This window comes from Podarcis tiliguerta (genome assembly GCF_965153285.1).
Source record: "Podarcis tiliguerta genome assembly, chromosome: 13".
Lineage (NCBI taxonomy): Eukaryota > Metazoa > Chordata > Lepidosauria > Squamata > Lacertidae > Podarcis > Podarcis tiliguerta.
The window spans coordinates 53,677,585-53,698,733 of NC_139546.1; the positions used below are offsets into that span (position 1 = coordinate 53,677,585).

General features: G+C 51.5%; 1 protein-coding gene and 1 long non-coding RNA gene across 3 annotated transcripts in view; both read right to left on the minus strand.

Moving 5' to 3' along the window:
* Positions 1-20,838, minus strand: part of LOC310663241 — a 33,131-nt gene extending 12,293 nt beyond the window's left edge. Inside the window, exon 1 of the long non-coding RNA XR_014504423.1 lies at positions 19,677-20,838. This is a non-coding gene — a long non-coding RNA (uncharacterized lncRNA). The remainder of the gene's footprint in view (positions 1-19,676) is intronic.
* LOC310662995 (mucin-3A-like) lies at positions 530-8,768 on the minus strand. 2 transcript variants are annotated; one of them, XM_083410462.1, is made up of 11 exons: positions 8,397-8,768; positions 7,482-7,607; positions 6,877-6,995; positions 6,016-6,074; positions 5,665-5,795; positions 4,662-4,721; positions 3,930-4,107; positions 3,054-3,227; positions 2,517-2,608; positions 1,800-1,870; positions 530-1,057 (listed from the first exon to the last, which is right to left on the minus strand). In XM_083410462.1, exons 1-11 carry the CDS (start codon positions 8,752-8,754, stop codon positions 1,022-1,024), a joined length of 1,404 nt encoding a protein of 467 aa, XP_083266588.1. In that variant the 5' UTR covers positions 8,755-8,768; the 3' UTR covers positions 530-1,021. The 2 variants fall into 2 exon arrangements, with proteins under 2 accessions (XP_083266588.1, XP_083266587.1); XM_083410461.1 differs by having other exon boundaries at positions 530-1,870.
* Positions 20,839-21,149: the final 311 nt, after the last annotated feature.

A 21,149-nucleotide genomic window follows, 5' to 3' on the forward strand; every position in this document is an offset into this window, starting at 1 on the left:
CCTCGAGGAAAGACCCGATCTTCTGAAGGGTGTGGGCCGGGGAAACGCAAGGGGGCTATGTACCCCTGTAAAAGGCTCAAAGGGATATTCTGAGCACCTGGATCTGGCTGCACTTGTCAGCAGACTCTCCCAGCCCAAACTGTGCTGCAAAGAGCGGAGGAGAGGTGGGATCGAGTTGCAAGCACTGGGATCTATTTGATTCCCTTGGAAGAGAAGCCTCAAGCTTCGAGTGGATAAAGCAGCAAAGTTTCCATAAAATATATATATAAAAGCCGAAGGAACTATCAGAAATTTGGATTACAAAGTGCTAAAGGTTTTTTTTTTCCTTTTGACTTTGCCTACGCTGCCAAATAACTTATCCTATACAAATTACATGGTGAATTAAGGGGTGTGAACCCCTCACCTGTGCATTGGGGGGGCACCCCTTTGGAAATCAACCCACCAATTGCACTGTGCATCCAACCTGTGGCGCATCTCAGGATGCAACTCTGTGGGTACCGGTGTGTGGCATCGTGGGTCATCAGGGCTGGGCTGGAAGGGGATGGGTAAGTTTGTACCAAGAGAAGGAAAAGCCAAGTGGGAGCAGGTTGGGGTTGGAGGGAGGAATCCAGAGCCAAACTGGAGAGAGGCAAAGGGGAAATAAATAGGTTGGTACAGAAAGGTACCAAAAGTGCTAGCTATGGCCCCCGACCTGCAGAGACGACGCGAGACCCTTGCAAGGCAGCCTCCTCTTGCACCAGATGGCCTTGGCATCCAGGCAGTCGTCAAAGGCTCCTCGCTGAGGGATGTGATTGTGCAAGTTCAGCCTCTGTGGGCAACGCAAGTCCTCAGGGGCAGAAGCCCAAATACCCCCATGGGGCCCTGTTCCTCCTCCACCTCCTCCTTCCAGCATCACCACGAAGAGGCGCTGGTGTTCAAGGGGGCGGCAGCACCCCAGTCCTGAAGTGCGAGAGGAAGCAGGAAGGCATCATGTCCTGTGCGAATCCAGACCCAGCGTCCTTCCCACGGCCCCGGGGCTTCTTCACAGCCGGGCCAAGTGGGGCCGAGCGATCCGCGTCTGCAGTGAGCAGGGAGAGAAGGAGAAAGCAGAAGAGCGAGGCAGGGTCAGCGGAAATGACAAGCACCTTTCAGAAAGCGCCACACTACTCAGAGCTAAGGTCCACCTGCAGCAGCGTCCGGATTCTGGCCAGATTCTGGCCCAGAAGAAAAGCCAACAGGCAGGAAATGGAGCCAACAGCCCTTCCTTGCTGCTGACGCGGATCCCCTGCCAGCTCCCTGAGCAACCGGCACCAAATGGCAGACGGCTTCCGATCTTGGAGGCTCCATTTCACTGTTCTAACTGGTAGCTTTTAATTGATGGACTTCAGGTCTGCCAGGAATTTGGTCCACCTCTCACGCCACACACAACCAACCATGCACCTTTAAAGCTCTCCAAGAGGTAGCTGCCTCTGCCACATCTTGTGGCAGGGCATTCCATATGTCAGTTACGGCACCAGTGTGAAGAAAGACTCCCCCCCCCCCCCATTCTGAAGCTCCTGCATTTTGGCTTTGTGGAATGACTTTGTATCATGAGAGATAGCCCTCCTCTTGTCCACTGTCTGCTCACCACCCATAATGTTATAAACCGATCATGTGCTTTTTTTCGTAATTCAAAAAGTCACTGTCCTTTTTGGGAAAGGTCTTGGCTCTGCTCCCGGATTGTTCTGGCTGTGCTTTTATGCGCCATTTCTAATCCCTGCCTGCTGTCTCTCAGCTGTGACACACACACACCGAACCCCAGAGGCCCTCGTTTCTTGTACCGGCAAAGATGTGTCCACCGTTTCCAGGCGTGGTCGGAAGGAGCTGTCTCTGTCACCAGCGAAAGGGTCTTCTGTGCAAAGGGTGAAGTAGGAGGGGGCATGTCAGTCATATTTTTAGATTTGGGCTTCCCTTCTCCCCAGTCCAGCCTCTCCACTTGCCCCCCCAGACCTCTTCCGAGAAGGGAGGGACCTACAGAGCCAGCTAGAATCTGCTTTATTTTTACAAACCGCATCTTCTAAGCTCTGGCAAGCAAAGTGGTCTTCCCTGGGGTGATAATGCAGCCCGTAATCAGGGCTGAGGCTCATCCTCCCCCTCAGGTGCCTAGCGCTCCCTCCCAGAGCACAGAGTACATGAGAACCCCCACATGGGCTCATTTATTTATTTCTATTTCCTTCTCCTGGATCAGGGCAGGGTGGGGTGGCAGGGCACGGAAAGCCCTTCTGTCTGATTGCAGTCTGGGGACCTGGCTGTGTCTGACCTCCCCTCTGGCTCTCCCCTTTCTTATTTCTGCATGTGGGGTGGAATGTTTCTGTGCAACCTGAACCCCTTCTGCAACCCCAGACCACCTGTAATTCCATCGACGTATTTTCTTTCATGCATTAACCCGCAGGTCAAGGGAGGAAGCATACTTTGGGTGCCAGCAGTTGACATGGACGCCAAGGCATGCCACCCCCACCATGGCCTCCCCTTCCTGGCCGAGACCTTGCCCCACATACCTCCTGTGGCAGTTGCAGGGCATTCGGGATGGAACACCCACTCGGGCTCGTTTTCATACCGCTTCTCTTCATCAGGAGGCAAATGTGTCAGCCTGGGAGTGGGAGACCAACAGAGGCCATCAGGTCAAAGATCTGTCCTTCAGCCCATTTCAAGGACAGCTTCCAGAGTCAGCGCCAGTTGAAAACAGCAGAGACTGACCTATGGCGGTGAGGGGGGTGACCGAATCATGAACCTGCAGCCCCCCACCAGCAGCTGGAAATAGGGCAGAGAGTGAGACAGGGAGGAGCGGGGCCTCTGAGGGGCTCCATCCAGACACAAGCAGCTTGGATAGCCTTTCTACAATGTGGTTATTAGTTGTTGTAGTAGTATAATGCCCTTCATCCGTAGTTCCCAGGGCAATTCACAGAGAATGCCTTTCCAATCCCAGTGAACTTTCCCCCCAAGGTGGTCATTGAGAGAAGATGCAAAGCAGAGACTGACCGGGACACGGAGCTGACCGAGCTGACAAGAGTTTGAGTGCCCAGCCCTCCTCCTACCTGTGTCCTTTCTCCCTCGGGCAACAGCGCCTCCAGCAGAGAAGCACGACCAAGACCAGGATGATCAGCAGCAGCACCGCCAGGCCCAGGGCCACCCCCACGGCCACCCCCACCTTGCTGATGCCCTGCTCACAGCGCCGGCCCACGAACCAGTAGGAGTCCGACTGCTCACAGCTGTGGGAGGAAAGGCAGCGTCAAAAACCGGCAAGGAGGCAGGTAATGGGGCCCAGGATGCCTGGGTTCTTTACGGGGCGGGCAGCAGGGGGTGTTTCTGATGCTGCAATTCGCGGGGGGGGGGGGCTGGGTGGCATCCAGGGCCCTAATCCAAGGCAGGAGCAGTGGTGACTGGTGCCCACGGGGAATTGCAGCAAAAGACAACATGCACATGAATGACACTGTTTCCTTAAAAATGACATTTAAATGGTTCCTACTAGCACAGCTGCTTTTGAATTATGGTGCTGGAGGAGACTCTTGAGAGTCCCATGGACTGCAAGAAGATCAAACCTCTCCATTCTTAAGGAAATCAGCCCTGAGTGCTCACTGGAAGGACGGATCCTTAAGCTGAGGCACCAAGACTTTGGCCACCTCATGAGAAGAGAAGACTCCCTGGAAAAGAGCCTGATGTTGGGAAAGATGGAGGGCACAAGGAGAAGGGGACGACGGAGGACCAGATGGTTGGACAGTGTTCTCGAAGCTACAAACATGAATCTGACCAAACTGCGGATGGCAGTGGAAGACAGAAGTGCCTGGCGTGCTCTGGTCCAGGGGGGTCACGAAGAGTCGGACACGACTAAACAACTAAACCACAACAACTAGCACAGCTGGTAGGAACAGCCTACGGGCACCACCCACTTCACCCCCTGGCATGCTACTCACTAGCAACTGGGCCCCTCAGGGGTGATATAGCAGTTTCCGTTCACACATCTGAAGGGGTCGGGGTGCCAAACGCTGCAGTTAGAGACACACTGGAGGTTGCCACTGACGTTTCGTGCCACGTAAAATTGCTGGATGTTTTTTGCCACCACAGAGGTGTTCTTGCATTCCTTTGACAGATCTGGAAAGGGGAAGGAAGGAAGCAGAGTCAGAAACGGGAGAACGCAAGTGCCTCTTAGAAAACCGCCGGCATGCTTGAGACCAGGAGATCAGAAGAGGAGCCTGCTGCAGGATTAGGTCCAAGGCCCAGAGGGTTCAGCATCCCAGAATGCTCAGCCACTTGTCTCCGGGAAAGGCACCGGCAGAAACACTCTCTGACTCTGCTTCTCCCAGCAACTTAGAGTTAGACTAACCCTGAATATGGAGGTGGTATACAGCCACAATGCCATGAAACCCTTTCCTCTCATCCTCCAGACTTGTGTCAGAGAATCCCACAGGTTAATTGCACTTGATGGGACAAGGATTAGCCCCTGTGCATCTCAGTTGTGACTGCACTTTGCAGAATCCTGGCAACATCTGCAGTGTCCACACCAGCAATGCATTTGTTTGCATGCGGTGGCCATGTTTTCTTCCTCATACAGCTCCACCGCCCCCATCCAGACAGCCCACTGCAACTCTTCAGCATCAGGAGTGGGTTAAGCACACACTGACCCCCTCTCACACCCCAGTCCTCACCTTCAGGGCTCAGGGGCACTCGAGTCACACGAGATTTTTCTTTAGTAAAGCAGAGCTGATCTAAAGGAGAGGGGGAAAGCAAAGGTGAGGCTTCTGCAGGGAAGAAATCACGGGGGGGGGGACATCCAAGGGGAGGAACCTCTTCCCCCCCCCACCCGCCATGTCTCCCTGCCACCAGTTGAAGGAAACACACTTCCTCTGCCATCCCTCCTATGTTCAGCCCGCACCCTGGCATCCGTCTCTGCTGGGGTTGTTGACGTGAAAGGGGTCTGTCACTGGGTCTCCCTCAGCTTGCATGGATAACACTAGCTGGCCTCAGATCTGGCATAGATGAAGCTTGCTGCCTGTGAAATGGGCACACTAGGAAGACTACGTTTCCCCCCAATAAGCTTCCGTACTTCTGTTCCTAGAGAAACAGCATGATTGTTTGGGTCAGGGGAGCGGGGGGTGGGCTTGGGCTCAGTGAGGCTGCTCAGATTCTGTAGAGAGGTGGGTCACCGGCTGTCTCACTGCTCCGATTGACAAGTAGAGAAGTGGACAAGCTCTTAAGTGCCACTGATGCCGGCAGGATTTATTGTATTTTTTGCTCTATAAGACGCACCAGACCACAAGACACACCTAGTTTTTGGAGGAGGAAAACAAGGGGAAAAATATTCTGAATTCCAGAAGCCAGAACAACAAGAGGGATCGCTGCGCAACCTGCATTCGCTCCATAAGACGCACACACATTTCCCTTTACTTTTTAGGAGGGGAAAAGTGTGTCTTATACAGCGAAAAATACGGCACTCCCAAATAAAAAGGGGCAGGATTGCTGCCCTTGGATGGCCTCTGCTTCCTCGTGGCATCTGATCTGGAGACGTCTTATAAGGAACCTTTTCCTCGCGCTCCACAAGCCAGATACGGGGCAGGAATGTAGCGGCAAGAGCTGCCCCGTGGCATGCAAGCAAAGGAAGCCTTTTCGCTCAGGAAGCTGCCAGCCAGCCAGTGGCAGCTGCTGCCTCACCTGTTTGGTTGAAAGTGCAATTATTTTTCAGGACCTGCATGATGTCCTTGATGGATGCCTCATAAGAACCACTGAAGTTTGAGAACGGCTCACGCAGATGCACATTGTGGTCCACGATGACACTGCCTCGCCTGGAAGCAAGAAGCAGGAAGCAAGAAGGATAAATCATTTAGCCCCAGCTGTGAAGGTGCCCCCAGTTGGCCTGTTGTGAGGGGGGTCAGCATGGCCTGCTCAGGCTTCTGTGTTCAAGGGAGTGTGGTGTTTTACATTGGGCGCCAAGGAATTTGGTGGAACCCAAAACCACACTCTCTCCAATGCTTGGTCACCAAACTTATCTATTCTGTGCCTCACCTCAGATTAATCACATGTATGCCCTGGTACCCAAAAACGCCCGAATAGAAGATGTTCATCTGCACAGAGAGAGAAAGAAAATCTTAGCTCCTCTGCAGTGACCACGGAATGTGAGGAGCAGCAATCTAGAGCAGGTCTGGCCAGGAGCAGAGGAGGTACTGCCACTTGGAAGCATCAACAGCTTAGAAGGTGTGCATGTCAGCAATCCTTCTGATGTTTACAACGTACCAAAAAGGCAACACCAAAAATCAGAAACAACAAAATACTCCACATGTACAAACTGGTGTACAAGACACCAGTTTGTTGATCTGAGGAATACCAAACCCCCCATCCCAGCAGATTCTGGGTCCCTCCTGTGTGCTGAGTAGGACCTCTCTATCCTGCTGTGCTCCTTGAACTCCTCCACCCTTCCGACACACCTTTGGGGTATCTCCTGTGCTGGGCATGGCTAGTCGGTGGCCCTCCCCCAGCTGTTCTTGGACTCCAGCCTGGCCAAAGGGATGGGATGATTATAAAGGCTGGAAGATGACCTTTGTCACTTTAACGTTGTCTTTCAGTTAGGAAGACGGTTCCTGATGTGTGTATTAGGGTTTGAACCATCAGCTCTGAGCTACAAGTTACAGAAACAGCTTTCTATACTCATCTGATGGCTACATCTCCACATCTGGATATCTAGGTGTTTCAAAGGAAGGAAAACTGACTGTTTCCAGATGTGCTAAGCGGACAAATCTCTGTTAATGAAGTTTACCACAAAGGAATTGCATGTTAACGGGACCCAGACTCAAAAGTAACAATAGGTCTGCCTGGAAGTGATCATTTTCCTGAGTGGGCATCCTCTGTGAACTCCCAGCCGCCCCTCACCTGTTGCTCAAAGACATTCACGAATCTCTTGAAGTCATGCGAGCCGTGAATCGCCATCTCTGGTCTAAAGTCCCTATTCCTCACTGTTACAGAGACATGGATTATGGCCACAACAGTCACTATGATCAGAAAACACAGGAGTCATTAAACATGAAGGTACAGCCACAGTTTCAGATGTGAGGATGAGCACTTTCGGTGTCCATTGAGTCACAGTGATCATGGAAACAACATGAATGACTTCTGGATCCACACCAAGTGTGCAGAGAAAGGGCGCTGGCAAAGGGTGTGAAATACATGGGAATGTGCGCGTATCAGCTCAGTGTAGTCTACTCTTGCTGACAGGAAGTCTCCAGGCCCTGAGGCAGGTGACATTTTGGTCCAGCTGCTGCTGCTCCTGCTGGTATCAGAAGCTTTTTAAACTGCAGGTGTCAGGGTGATGCCGCAGAAGCAACACACCACTTTGAATCAAGCAAGTTGGCCGCAGGACCACAAGCATTGCCCACCTAGAAAATTACTACACATACCCGGACATTCCTGAGCTTTTGTTTCCAAAGGAAGAGCCAGAGGGCGGGAGGATTGTACTAATAATTTGTACTAAGACTTACCCACTTGGATTTCATTCTTTGCCTCTTCGCAACGTCGCCCAGTATAGGGAGATGGGCAGTGGCAATGACCCCCAACAAAGACTCCTCCATTAAGGCACCCAAGAGGGACAACTGTGGTGGAAGAAGCTGAGCAAGAGGAAGAGAACAGAACATTAACAATATTTAAGAACAAGCCGACAAAAGAGCCCTCATATATGATGATGATGACAATAATAATTTATATACTGTACAGCCTAATGCTATTATTTCTAAGTGTATAGTGAGGGTGAAAGAGCAATACATAAAATCAATTAATCAGAACTTTAGCTGCTTGCTGAAATCAAGGAAGCCTAAGCCAAGGGCCTGGAGTTCAATAAAGAATGGTTCTCAGCCAGGAAGGAGTTACACGCAGTGGCGTAGCGTGGGGGCTGCAGGGGGGCCCGGCCGAACTGGGCGCAACATCTGGGGGTTAGGGTTAGGGGGCGCAAATCCATGGGTTAGGGGGCGCAAATCCACAGGTTAGGGGGCGCAAATTACTTGCCTTGCCCCGGGTGCTGACAACCCACGCTACGCCACTGGTTACATGGTGGATATACGTCGTGTGCCTTGACTCATGAGGGACCACGGAGAAAACTCCCACAAAGAGAGCACTGATCAAACGGGGATATAACACCTTAATAGGTATTGAAGATATTCTGGACTCAAGTATATTAAGGGCCATGTAAACTGATGCAAGAACTTCGTAATGCGCCAAGAAGCATGATTGCAACAAGTGCAAACCATTAAGCCCTGCAGTCGTGTGCTAGGAGATAAACATCATTACCATATGAAAATATAGGCCCCTAACAGAGGAACTTTTAATTTCAGAAGGAGTCAATGTGTGTGAACGGGTAATAGTGGAAGTGAAAGGGGCCCCAATGGTGGAGATTTTCATACCGGTAGATGTAGATGCCTCTGATGTGCTTGTTTCAGGACTCGCTTCTGTGGAACTGGAGGAGGTGGTAGATGGACCCAGCTTATCAGTCACACTAGTTGTACTTAGGGTCGCTGTAGTACCCTCAATGGAAGGGGCAGGCAACGTTGACAGAGAAGATGTCCCTGTAGTGGATGCTTCCTCCGAGGTGGCAGGAGCGGAGGTAACTGCCTGCATAGTACTAGTGTCTCCTACTGTACTCTGAGTTGAGGATTCTGCTGCAGTGGTTGCACTGGAAGAGGCGGGCAGCGTTGACAGAGAAGGTGTCCCTGTAGTGGATGGTTCCTCCGAGGTGGAAGGAGCGGAGGTCACTGCCTGCATAGTACTAGTGTCTCCTACTGTACTCTGAGTTGAGGATTCCGCTGCAGTGGTCGCACTGGAAGAGGCGGGCAGCGTTGACAGAGAAGGTGTCCCTGTAGTGGATGGTTCCTCCGAGGTGGAAGGAGCAGAGGTCACTGCCTGCATAGTACTAGTGTCTCCTACTGTACTCTGAGTTGAGGATTCAGTTGCAGTGATCACACTGGAAGAGGTAGGCAACGTTGACTGAGAAGGTGTCCCTGTAGTGGATGCTTCCTCCGAGGTGGCAGGAGCGGAGGTCACTGCCTGCGTAGTACTAGTGTCTCCTGCTGTACTCGGAGTTGAGGATACCACTGCAGTGGTCGCACTGGAAGAGGCGGGCAACGTTGACAGAGAAGGTGTCCCTGTAGTGGATGGTTCCTCCGAGGTGGAAGGAGCAGAGGTCACTGTCTGCATAGTACTAGTGTCTCCTACTGTACTCTGAGTTGAGGATTCCGCTGCAGTGGTCGCACTGGAAGAGGCGGGCAGCGTTGACAGAGAAGGTGTCCCTGTAGTGGATGGTTCCTCCGAGGTGGAAGGAGCGGAGGTCACTGCCTGCATAGTACTAGTGTCTCCTACTGTACTCTGAGTTGAGGATTCAGTTGCAGTGGTCGCACTGGAAGAGGCGGGCAGCGTTGACAGAGAAGGTGTCCCTGTAGTGGATGGTTTCTCCGAGGTGGAAGGAGCGGAGGTCACTGCCTGCATAGTACTAGTGTCTCCTGCTGTACTCGAAGTTGAGGATTCAGTTGCAGTGATCACACTGAAAGAGGCAGGCAACGTTGACAGAGAAGGTGTCCCTGTAGTGGATGGTTCCTCTGAGGTGGAAGGAGCAGAGGTCACTGCCTGCATAGTACTAGTGTCTCCTGCTGTACTCTGAGTTGAGGATTCCGCTGCAGTGGTCGCACTGGAAGAGGCGGGCAGCGTTGACAGAGGTGTCCCTGTAGTGGATGGTTTCTCCGAGGTGGAAGGAGTGGAGGTCACTGCCTGCATAGTACTAGTGTCTCCTACTGTACTCTGAGTTGAGGATTCCGCTGCAGTGGTTGCACTGGAAGAGGCAGGCAGCGTTGACAGAGGTGTCCCTGTAGTGGATGGTTTCTGTGAGGTGGAAGGAGCGGAGGTCACTGCCTGCGTAGTACTAGTGTCTCCTACTGTACTCTGAGTTGAGGATTCCGCTGCAGTGGTTGCACTGGAAGAGGCGGGCAGCGTTGACAGAGGTGTCCCTGTAGTGGATGGTTTCTCTGAGGTGGAAGGAGCGGACGTCACTGCCTGCATAGTACTGGTGTCTCCTGCTGTACTCAAAGTTGAGGATTCAGTTGCAGTGATCACACTGGAAGAGGCAGGCAACGTTGACCGAGAAGGTGCCCCTGTAGTGGATGGTTCCTCCGAGGTGGAAGGAGCAGAGGTCACTGCCTGCATAGTACTAGTGTCTTCTGCTGTACTCGGAGTTGAGGATTCAGTTGAAGTGGTCGCACTGGAAGAGGCGGGCAACGTTGACTGAGAAGGTGTCCCTGTAGTGAATGGTTTCTCTGAGGTGGAAGGAGCGGAGGTCACTGCCTGCATAGTACTAGTGTCTCCTGCTGTACTCTGAGTTGAGGATTCTGCTGCAGTGGTCGCACTGGAAGAGGCGGGCAACGTTGACTGAGAAGGTGTCCCTGTAGTGAATGGTTCCTCCAAGGTGGAAGGAGCGGAGGTCACTGCCTGCATAGTACTAGTGTCTCCTACTGTACTCTGAGTTGAGGATTCAGTTGCAGTGATCACACTGGAAGAGGTAGGCAACGTTGACAGAGGTGTCCCTGTAGTGGATGGTTTCTCCAAGGTGACAGGAGCAGAGGTCACTGCCTGCATAGTACTAGTGTCTCCTGCTGTACTCTGAGTTGAGGATTCCGCTGCAGTGGTCGCACTGGAAGAGGCGGGCAACGTTGACAGAGAAGGTGTCCCTGTAGTGGATGGTTCTTCCAACGTGGAAGGAGTGGAGGTCACTGCCTGCATAGTACTAGTGTCTCCTGCTGTACTCTGAGTTGAGGATTCTGCTGCAGTGGTCGCACTGGAAGAGGTAGGCAACGTTGACAGAGAAGGTGTCCCTGTAGTGGATGGTTCCTCCAAAGTGGAAGGAGCGGAAGTCACTGCCTGCATAGTACTAGTGTCTCCTGCTGTACTCTGAGTTGAGGATTCTGCTGCAGTGGTCGCACTGGAAGAGGCGGGCAACGTTGACAGAGAAGGTGTCCCTGTAGTGGATGGTTCCTCCAACGTGGAAGGAGTGGAGGTCACTGCCTGCATAGTACTAGTGTCTCCTGCTGTACTCTGAGTTGAGGATTCAGTTGCAGTGATCACACTGGAAGAGGTAGGCAACGTTGACAGAGGTGTCCCTGTAGTGGATGGTTTCTCCGAGGTGGAAGGAGCAGAGGTCACTGCCTGCATAGTACTAGTGACTCCTACTGTACTCTGAGTTGAGGATTCCGCTGCAGTGGTCGCACTGGAAGTGGCGGGCAGCGTTGACAGAGAAGGTGTCCCTGTAGTGGATGGTTCCTCCGAGGTGGAAGGAGCGGAGGTCACTGCCTGCATAGTACTAGTGTCTCCTACTGTACTCTGAGTTGAGGATTCAGTTGCAGTGATCACACTGGAAGAGGTAGGCAACGTTGACAGAGGTGTCCCTGTAGTGGATGGTTCCTCCAAGGTGGAAGGAGCAGAGGTCACTGCCTGCATAGTACTAGTGTCTCCTGCTGTACTCTGAGTTGAGGATTCTGCTGCAGTGGTCGCACTGGAAGAGGTGGGCAACGTTGACAGAGAAGGTGTCCCTGTAGTGGATGGTTCTTCCAACGTGGAAGGAGTGGAGGTCACTGCCTGCATAGTACTAGTGTCTCCTGCTGTACTCTGAGTTGAGGAGTCCGCTGCAGTGGTCGCACTGGAAGAGGTAGGCAACGTTGACAGAGGTGTCCCTGTAGTGGATGGTTTCTCCGAAGTGGAAGGAACAGAGGTCACTGCCTGCATAGTACTAGTGTCTCCTGCTGTACTCTGAGTTGAGGATTCTGCTGCAGTGGTCGCACTGGAAGAGGCGGGCAACGTTGACCGAGAAGGTGTCCCTGTAGTGGATGGTTCCTCCAAGGTGGAAGGAGCGGAGGTCACTGCCTGCATAGTACTAGTGTCTCCTACTGTACTCTGAGTTGAGGATTCAGTTGCAGTGATCACACTGGAAGAGGTAGGCAACGTTGACAGAGGTGTCCCTGTAGTGGATGGTTCCTCCAAGGTGGAAGGAGCAGAGGTCACTGCCTGCATAGTACTAGTGTCTCCTGCTGTACTCTGAGTTGAGGATTCTGCTGCAGTGGTCGCACTGGAAGAGGCGGGCAACGTTGACAGAGAAGGTGTCCCTGTAGTGGATGGTTCCTCCAACGTGGAAGGAGTGGAGGTCACTGCCTGCATAGTACTAGTGTCTCCTGCTGTACTCAAAGTTGAGGATTCAGTTGCAGTGGTCGCACTGGAAGAGGTAGGCAACGTTGACAGAGGTGTCCCTGTAGTGGATGGTTTCTCCGAGGTGGAAGGAGCAGAGGTCACTGCCTGCATAGTACTAGTGTCTCCTACTGTACTCTGAGTTGAGGATTTAGTTGCAGTGATCACACTGGAAGAGGTAGGCAACGTTGACAGAGGTGTCCCTGTAGTGGATGGTTCCTCCAAGGTGGAAGGAGCAGAGGTCACTGCCTGCATAGTACTAGTGTCTCCTGCTGTACTCTGAGTTGAGGATTCAGTTGCAGTGATCACACTGGAAGAGGTAGGCAACGTTGACAGAGGTGTCCCTGTAGTGGATGGTTTCTCCGAGGTGGAAGGAGCAGAGGTCACTGCCTGCATAGTACTAGTGTCTCCTGCTGTACTCTGAGTTGAGGATTCAGTTGCAGTGATCACACTGGAAGAGGTAGGCAACGTTGACAGAGGTGTCCCTGTAGTGGATGGTTCCTCCAAGGTGGAAGGAGCAGAGGTCACTGCCTGCATAGTACTAGTGTCTCCTGCTGTACTCTGAGTTGAGGATTCTGCTGCAGTGGTCGCACTGGAAGAGGCGGGCAACGTTGACAGAGAAGGTGTCCCTGTAGTGGATGGTTCCTCCGAGGTGGAAGGAGCGGAGGTCACTGCCTGCATAGTACTAGTGTCTCCTACTGTACTCTGAGTTGAGGATTCAGTTGCAGTGATCACACTGGAAGAGGTAGGCAACGTTGACAGAGGTGTCCCTCTAGTGGATGGTTCCTCCAAGGTGGAAGGAGCAGAGGTCACTGCCTGCATAGTACTAGTGTCTCCTGCTGTACTCTGAGTTGAGGATTCAGTTGCAGTGATCACACTGGAAGAGGTAGGCAACGTTGACAGAGGTGTCCCTGTAGTGGATGGTTTCTCCGAGGTGGAAGGAGCAGAGGTCACTGCCTGCATAGTACTAGTGTCTCCTGCTGTACTCTGAGTTGAGGATTCCGCTGCAGTGGTCGCACTGGAAGAGGTAGGCAGCGTTGACAGAGAAGGTGTCCCTGTAGTGGATGGTTTCTCCGAGGTGACAGGAGCAGAGGTCACTGCCTGCATAGTACTAGTGTCTCCTGCTGTACTCTGAGTTGAGGATTCTGCTGCGGTGGTCGCACTGGAAGAGGCGGGCAACGTTGACAGAGAAGGTGTCCCTGTAGTGGATGGTTCCTCCAAAGTGGAAGGAGCGGAGGTCACTGCCTGCATAGTACTAGTGTCTCCTGCTGTACTCTGAGTTGAGGATTCTGCTGCAGTGGTCGCACTGGAAGAGGCGGGCAACGTTGACAGAGAAGGTGTCCCTGTAGTGGATGGTTCCTCCAACGTGGAAGGAGTGGAGGTCACTGCCTGCATAGTACTAGTGTCTCCTGCTGTACTCTGAGTTGAGGATTCCGCTGCAGTGGTCGCACTGGAAGAGGTAGGCAACGTTGACAGAGGTGTCCCTGTAGTGGATGGTTTCTCCGAGGTGGAAGGAGCAGAGGACACTGCCTGCATAGTACTAGTGTCTCCTGCTGTACTCTGAGTTGAGGATTCCGCTGCAGTGGTCGCACTGGAAGAAGCGGGCAACGTTGACCGAGAAGGTGTCCCTGTAGTGGATGGTTCATCCAAGGTGGAAGGAGTGGAGGTCACTGCCTGCATAGTACTAGTGTCTCCTGCTGTACTCTGAGTTGAGGATTCTGCTGCAGTGGTCGCACTGGAAGAGGCGGGCAACGTTGACAGAGAAGGTGTCCCTGTAGTGGATGGTTCCTCCAAGGTGGAAGGAGTGGAGGTCACTGCCTGCATAGTACTAGTGTCTCCTGCTGTACTCTGAGTTGAGGATTCCGCTGCAGTGGTCGCACTGGAAGAGGTAGGCAACGTTGACAGAGGTGTCCCTGTAGTGGATGGTTTCTCCGAGGTGACAGGAGCAGAGGTCACTGCCTGCATAGTACTAGTGTCTCCTACTGTACTCTGAGTTGAGGATTCAGTTGCAGTGGTCGCACTGGAAGAGGCGGGCAACGTTGACTGAGAAGGTGTCCCTGTAGTGAATGGTTTCTCTGAGGTGGAAGGAGCGGAGGTCACTGCCTGCATAGTACTAGTGTCTCCTGCTGTACTCTGAGTTGAGGATTCTGCTGCAGTGGTCGCACTGGAAGAGGTAGGCAACGTTGACCGAGAAGGTGTCCCTGTAGTGGATGGTTCCTCCAAGGTGGAAGGAGCGGAGGTCACTGCCTGCATAGTACTAGTGTCTCCTACTGTACTCTGAGTTGAGGATTCAGTTGCAGTGATCACACTGGAAGAGGTAGGCAACGTTGACAGAGGTGTCCCTGTAGTGGATGGTTCCTCCAAGGTGGAAGGAGCAGAGGTCACTGCCTGCATAGTACTAGTGTCTCCTACTGTACTCTGAGTTGAGGATTCCGCTGCAGTGGTCGCACTGGAAGAGGCGGGCAACGTTGACAGAGGTGTCCCTGTAGTGGATGGTTCCTCCAAGGTGGAAGGAGCAGAGGTCACTGCCTGCATAGTACTAGTGTCTCCTGCTGTACTCTGAGTTGAGGATTCCGCTGCAGTGGTCGCACTGGAAGAGGCGGGCAGCGTTGACAGAGGTGTCCCTGTAGTGGATGGTTTCTCCGAGGTGGAAGGAGCAGAGGTTACTGCCTGCATAGTACTAGTGTCTCCTGCTGTACTCTGAGTTGAGGATTCCGCTGCAGTGGTCGCACTGGAAGAGGTAGGCAGCGTTGACAGAGGTGTCCCTGTAGTGGATGGTTCCTCCAAGGTGGAAGGAGTGGAGGTCACTGCCTGCATAGTACTAGTGTCTCCTGCTGTACTCTGAGTTGAGGATTCCGCTGCAGTGGTCGCACTGGAAGAGGTAGGCAGCGTTGACAGAGAAGGTGTCCCTGTAGTGGATGGTTCCTCCAAGGTGGAAGGAGCAGAGGTCACTGCCTGCGTAGTACTAGTGTCTCCTGCTATACTCGGAGTTGAGGATACCACTGCAGTGGTCGCACTGGAAGAGGCGGGCAACGTTGACAGAGAAGGTGTCCCTGTAGTGGATGGTTCCTCCAAGGTGGAAGGAGTGGAGGTCACTGCCTGCATAGTACTAGTGTCTCCTACTGTACTCTGAGTTGAGGATTCCGCTGCAGTGGAAGAACTAGTCATACTAGTTGGGCTTGCTTCTGTTGATTTCACTGCAATTTCAAAACATTCAAATTGGTTACAGAAAGAACAAGCAATGAATCCATAAACAATATATTTTTTCATAAGCACAATATCATCATAAGTTTTTATTTTTCAGAACATGCAGTTTTGTGCTCTTTTATTCCAGTTAGGCATTTAGAATCAGCAAGCATTTTATAAGTGCTTTAAACAAAATATATATATAAAGCACCCATGACCCATTTTTACTTTGCCAGCTTTCCCTTGCTGGGCATCTTTAACCTTTCTAGATCCTGGTGATTCTGAGCAGAGCGGCTCCTCTTTGGGTCTCATACATCTTCAGATTCAGTTCTGAAGCCTCAGCTGGTGCTGCATCAACAACGCAAACTTTAAGGGGAAGCATTTTGATCTTTCAACACATCACCTTTAGCATTTAAACAGGCCGCCTATTTTTCTTTGGCTTGTGCTTAATATTCTGGCATTAAACAGTTGAGAGCACCTCAAGGAGTGACTATAGTCAAATGGACCTGAAGCTACAGAGCCTAGGGCTTGCCGATCAGAAGGTTGGAGGTTTGAATCCCCGGGACGGGGTGAGCTCCCGTTGCTCGGTCCCTGCTCCTGCCAACCTAGCAGTTTGAAAGCACGTCAAAGTGCAACTAGATAAATAGGTACCACTCCGGTGGGTACCTATACCAACAACCTATACCAACAAAGGTCTGTATAGTAAAAGCTATGGTTTTCCCAGTAGTGATGTATGGAAGTGAGAGCTGGACCATCAAGAAGGCTGATCACCAAAGAATTGATGCTTCTGAATTATGGTGCTGGAGGAAATCAGCCCTGAGTGCTCACTGGAAGGACAGATCCTGAAGCTGAGGCTCCAAGACTTTGGCCACCTCATGAGAAGAGAAGACTCCCTGGAAAAGACCCTGATGTTGAGAAAGATGGAGGGCACAAGGAGAAGGGGGCGACGGAGGACGAGATGGTTGGACAGTGTTCTCGAAGCTACTAACGTGAGTTTGACCAAACTGCGGGAGGCAGTGGAAGACAGGAGGGCCTGGCGTGCTCTGGTCCATGGGGTCACAAAGAGTCGGACACAACTAAACGATTAAACAACAACAACAACCGGTGGGAAGGTAAACGGCGTTTCCGTGCGCTGCTCTGGTTCGCCAGAAGCAGCTTAGTCCTGCTGGCCACATGATCCGGAAGCTGTACGCCAGCTCCCACAGCCAATAAAGTGAGATGAGCGCCGCAACCCCAGAGTCGGCCACGACTGGACCTAATGGTCAGGGGTCCCTTTACCCTTTACCTTTACACCAGTGGTTGGGAAGTGAGTCTCTCTTCTATTATTATTTTCTCCTGTATCCATATACCACTGTTTTCTCCAAGGAGCTCAAGGGGGTATACTTGGTTCTCTCCCCCTTTCCACCCCACAACAACCCTGCGAGGTCGGCTTGTCTGAGAGGCAGCGAATGGTCACCCCGCGAAGTTCATCACTGAGCGTGGAATGGAGCTCTTGTCTCCCTGCTCCTTGCCCAAAACTCTGCCCACTGCACTGGCATGGCTGAGAATTGAAAGTCATAATAATATTATAATATAATAATTTATTATTTCTACCCCGCCCATCTGGCTGGGCGGCTTCCAACAAAAGATTAAAAATACATTAAAACACCAGACAGTAAAAACTTCCCTGAACAGGGCTGCTTTCAGGTGTCTTCCTTCTTTGTTTGGAGTCTCTCTCTGAAAAGGGTCACAATGTATAGATGGATATCCTTTCAGATGCATCAGCATCATCAGAACAATCTGAAACAAACCAGAAACTTCTTTCTGGTTTCATTGACAAGTGTGCATATTATGTATTTACTCTGCATTAGTAAAAATCCAGCACATTAAATAGGGCAAGGAGGATATCAGTACAGCCTGTGCCAGCACTGAAACAGTTACAGTGGTACCTCGGGTTAAGTACTTAATTCGTTCCGGAGGTCTGTTCTTAACCTGAAACTGTTCTTGACCTGAAGCACCATTTTAGCTAATGGGGCCTCCTGCTGCTGCCGTGCCGCCGGAGCACAATTTCTGTTCTCATCCTGAAGCAAAGTTCTTAACCTGAGGTACTATTTCTGGGTTAGCAGAGTCTGTAACCTGAAGCGTATGTAACCTGAAGCGTCTGTACCCCAAGGTACCACTGTATATTAATTTCTCCTTTAATGCTCTTCAACATGCATGCGTTCTTGGATTTTACAGGTTAACTTCTTTTTTTGTAATTAGGATTGTGGCATATGTTGAGTAATTTCCCCCCAGAAGTAAGAATTCCCGATGTCTTTAGTGGAAACATGCTCTTTTTCACCCCTGTCTCTCTGAAGATGTTTAAAAGGGGATGGAGTCCCCTTTTATGAAGAATCCAAGAACACCCCAGAAATAGTAGAACATAAATATTTTACGCACACAAGTCTCTGGCTATACATGTACAGTGGTACCTCAGGTTACAGGCCCGTCAGGTTACAGACTCCGCTAACCCATAAATATCAAGTTAAGAACGGACCTCCAGAACGAATTACTGTATTTTTCGCTCCATAAGACGCACCTGACCATAAGCCACACCTAGTTTTTAGAGGAGGAAAGCAAGGGGGAAAAAATATTCTGAACAAAACAGTGGATATTTGATTTTTGTGGTTCATGCTGTGGCCACAGACATGTGATTTGACGGTGAGTTTGGGGTAGCCCAATGCAGAAATCTTGAGAATCCATGTGGATCCATGCTTTGTAACCACGTTTTTGTGCCATTGCGGCCCCACGAAACAGTGGATGCGTGATTTTTTTGGTACAGGCTGTAATCATGGACATGCTATGTGATCTGATGGTGAATTTGGGGTGACCCAATGCAAAAATCCTGAGGATCCATGGGATTTTACCTCCCTCCTACCAGGCAGCCTCCTTTATCTCTAGAATCCCTTATCTCCCTTCCCAATCGCTTGCCAATCAGCTGCTCAGCAGCTTTGTTTCAACACCCCCTTCCCTCTTTCCCCCCCAAAAAAGCACAATCTGTTTTTTGCCCCTGGGCAATTTGGCTCCAGGGACCACGCATTCACTCCATAAAACACACAGACATTTCCCCTTACTTTTTAGGAGGAAAAAAGTGCGTCTTATGGAGCGAAAAATACAGTAAGTTCTTAACCGGACGTACTACTGTACTAGTTCACAAATATAAGCTTAAAATACAAAAAATCATGGGGAAAGTATGAAAAAAGAGGCTTAATTGTAGAAATTCCCAATGCAGCCACTACTGGTCAGTGTAGAGGACGCAGAAGCCAATGGACCAGTGGGCCTGACTCAGCACAAAGCAGCCTGGGATTCTAAACAAAGGGCTTCCTGGCCCAATGCAGCTAACAGCAAGTTCACTTAGCCCTTCACAAAGCCAAGGAGGCGGCGAACCGATCTGAGCTGATCAAAACCCAGAGCAAGCAGCAAAAACAACATGGAAATGGGAATCCACAAAATATGAGAAGCAGAATCCGTTTTGAAAGCTGCAAATTCATTCCCCAGACTTGGCAATAGGAGGAGGAATAGAAAGCGCAGGGGAAAGAGAACAGAGGAAATAATGAGATGTGGGAATTAGGAGATGTGCCTGAGAGGGGCAGCCCAGCCAGAGGAGAGCAGCACCCCCAGAAGCATCTTGCCATGACAATGTGCGGGTGGTACAGGAAGTGATAACAGCAGTCAATGGCTTTCCGGCTGATCCAGCTGCTAGACACACATTAAGGAGGAACACAGCAGAGTTTTGTAGGTGGGAAAAGACCCTCCTAAAGAGTTCAGCCTTCCATTCTGACTGCAAGCTGCCCAGAACCCAAACGGGGCTGTCCAATAAGCTGAAGAGTGAGACACTCAAAACAGAGAAACAATCAGAATCAGAATCATAGAGTTGGAAGGAAACCTGAGAATTGTCCAGTCTGCAGGAATATGCAGCTGTCCCTTACGGGGGATCGAATGTGCAACCTTGGCGTTATCAGCACCACACTCTAGCCAACTGAGCTTCATGCAGTGCTTGTGGAACTCACTCCCACAGGAGGCAGTGGTGGCCTCCAATGTAGACGGCTTTTAAGGAGAATTAAATAGTTTCATGAGGGAGGATACTAATCGCGATGGCCATGTATGAGGATGAGAGGTGGTCTGCCGCAGGACGCTCATCATCAGTGGGGAGGAAATCATCAGGAGAGGGCTGCTGCTCTCCTGTCCTGGCTTGTAGGCTTCTCAGGGGGGCGTCTAGTCAGCCACTGTAGCGAATGGGATGCTGGACTAGAGAGAACTTTGGTCCGACCCAAGTGCAATCTGGCTCCCCTGATGTTGCTCATCTGACGGAGGTTAAGTTTCTCTGTGAGGAGGGAATGGGACTCTGCACATGCTCCAGGGAAGTCTCTTTTTTAAAAAATTAATTTAGGTATTTCGTGGATGAGCGACAGCTTCTGGGCTTGGGCCGCCAGGAGCCTTGGCATGCGTTGAGCCCTGGCAAGGGGGCTGGCGACTCTCCTGTGACTCCACCCCAAATGCACCCACCACGCAGCCGGTTGCCCAAGCGGCAGAGTTCCCACCCCGCCACACCCACCGCATCCAGAAGGCTCCTGTGCTCCCAAATACTTACCCTCTGGGGAGGAGGCCATGATCAGCCCCGTCCAGAGGCAGAGAGCAAAGAGGCTCACCCCCATTCTCCAGTCATTGGGTCTCATGGGTTGAGGCACCAGGGAAGCTGGCAAAGGGGAGGGCAGGTGCCAGAGGGTTTTCCAGGCAGAGGTCAAGGAGCGCACCTTCCTCCGATCAGCACCAAAGCTGGATTGAAGCTCAAAGCTCCAGAGAGAGAGCTTTTAGAGGGAGGAGGAGGAAGGGGTGTCTAGCCACACCATCCTGCAAGATGCTTGTGATAAGGGCAGGGACAAGTCACATTCAGGGAGAGGCATCCAGGCAGAGAGAGAGAATGAGGAAAAGGAAAGAAGGCCTGGGGAGTCTGAGGAGAAATAAAAGGTTTAGGGTGTGGGAAGATTAGAGGCAGAGAACAGCAGCAGTGATGCAGAGGCCACAAAAATCCAGCAATGAATTTTGGGTGACCCACTTTGGCCTCTCTGGCTTCAGGAGGCTGAGGATATCTGGCCTTCCGTCTCAGACCAGTCTGGTCCTCGCTGCAGCTCTGATGCTCCTCTGGTCTGCAAGACCTCCTGTGGCCTCCGTGTTCGCCTTCCACAATCACCCTGCAAGTGATGCTTCAGTATCTGCACACAACTGGACTTGTGAGCATGAGCAGGTTCCAGTGAGAGACTTTGCTGCTGAGTGCAGACCCAATGTTACTGCGGTTTGTTATCCTGCAAGGTGCCTAGGAAAGTTTCCCTAGGAAAGCTTGAGGAGAACAATCTGAGGCCCAGAACCCACCGCTTGGCCCTTGAGGTGTGTGTCTCTGCGTGAGAGAGAGGCTGAAAGAGAGACAGACTTTTGAAGGCAGCACTGTTTAGGGAAGTTATTAATGACTGATGTTTTAATGTATTTTTACTCTTGGAAGCCGCCCAGAATGGCTGGGGAAACCTGTGGGTGAGTGGGTGAAACGTGGTTCCAACCGTGGGCTCACGCCTCTCTCCCTGAGGAGCAGGAAACAGCCTAGTGAGGTGGTTGGACCCGTCAGTGACAAGGTGTGCTCCAGGAGGTCAAGGAGATGTGGCAGAGAGGCTGAATGAATTATTGGCATCTGTCGTCACCGTGGAAGATCTAGAACAGAGCTCAGTACCTGAACTAACTTT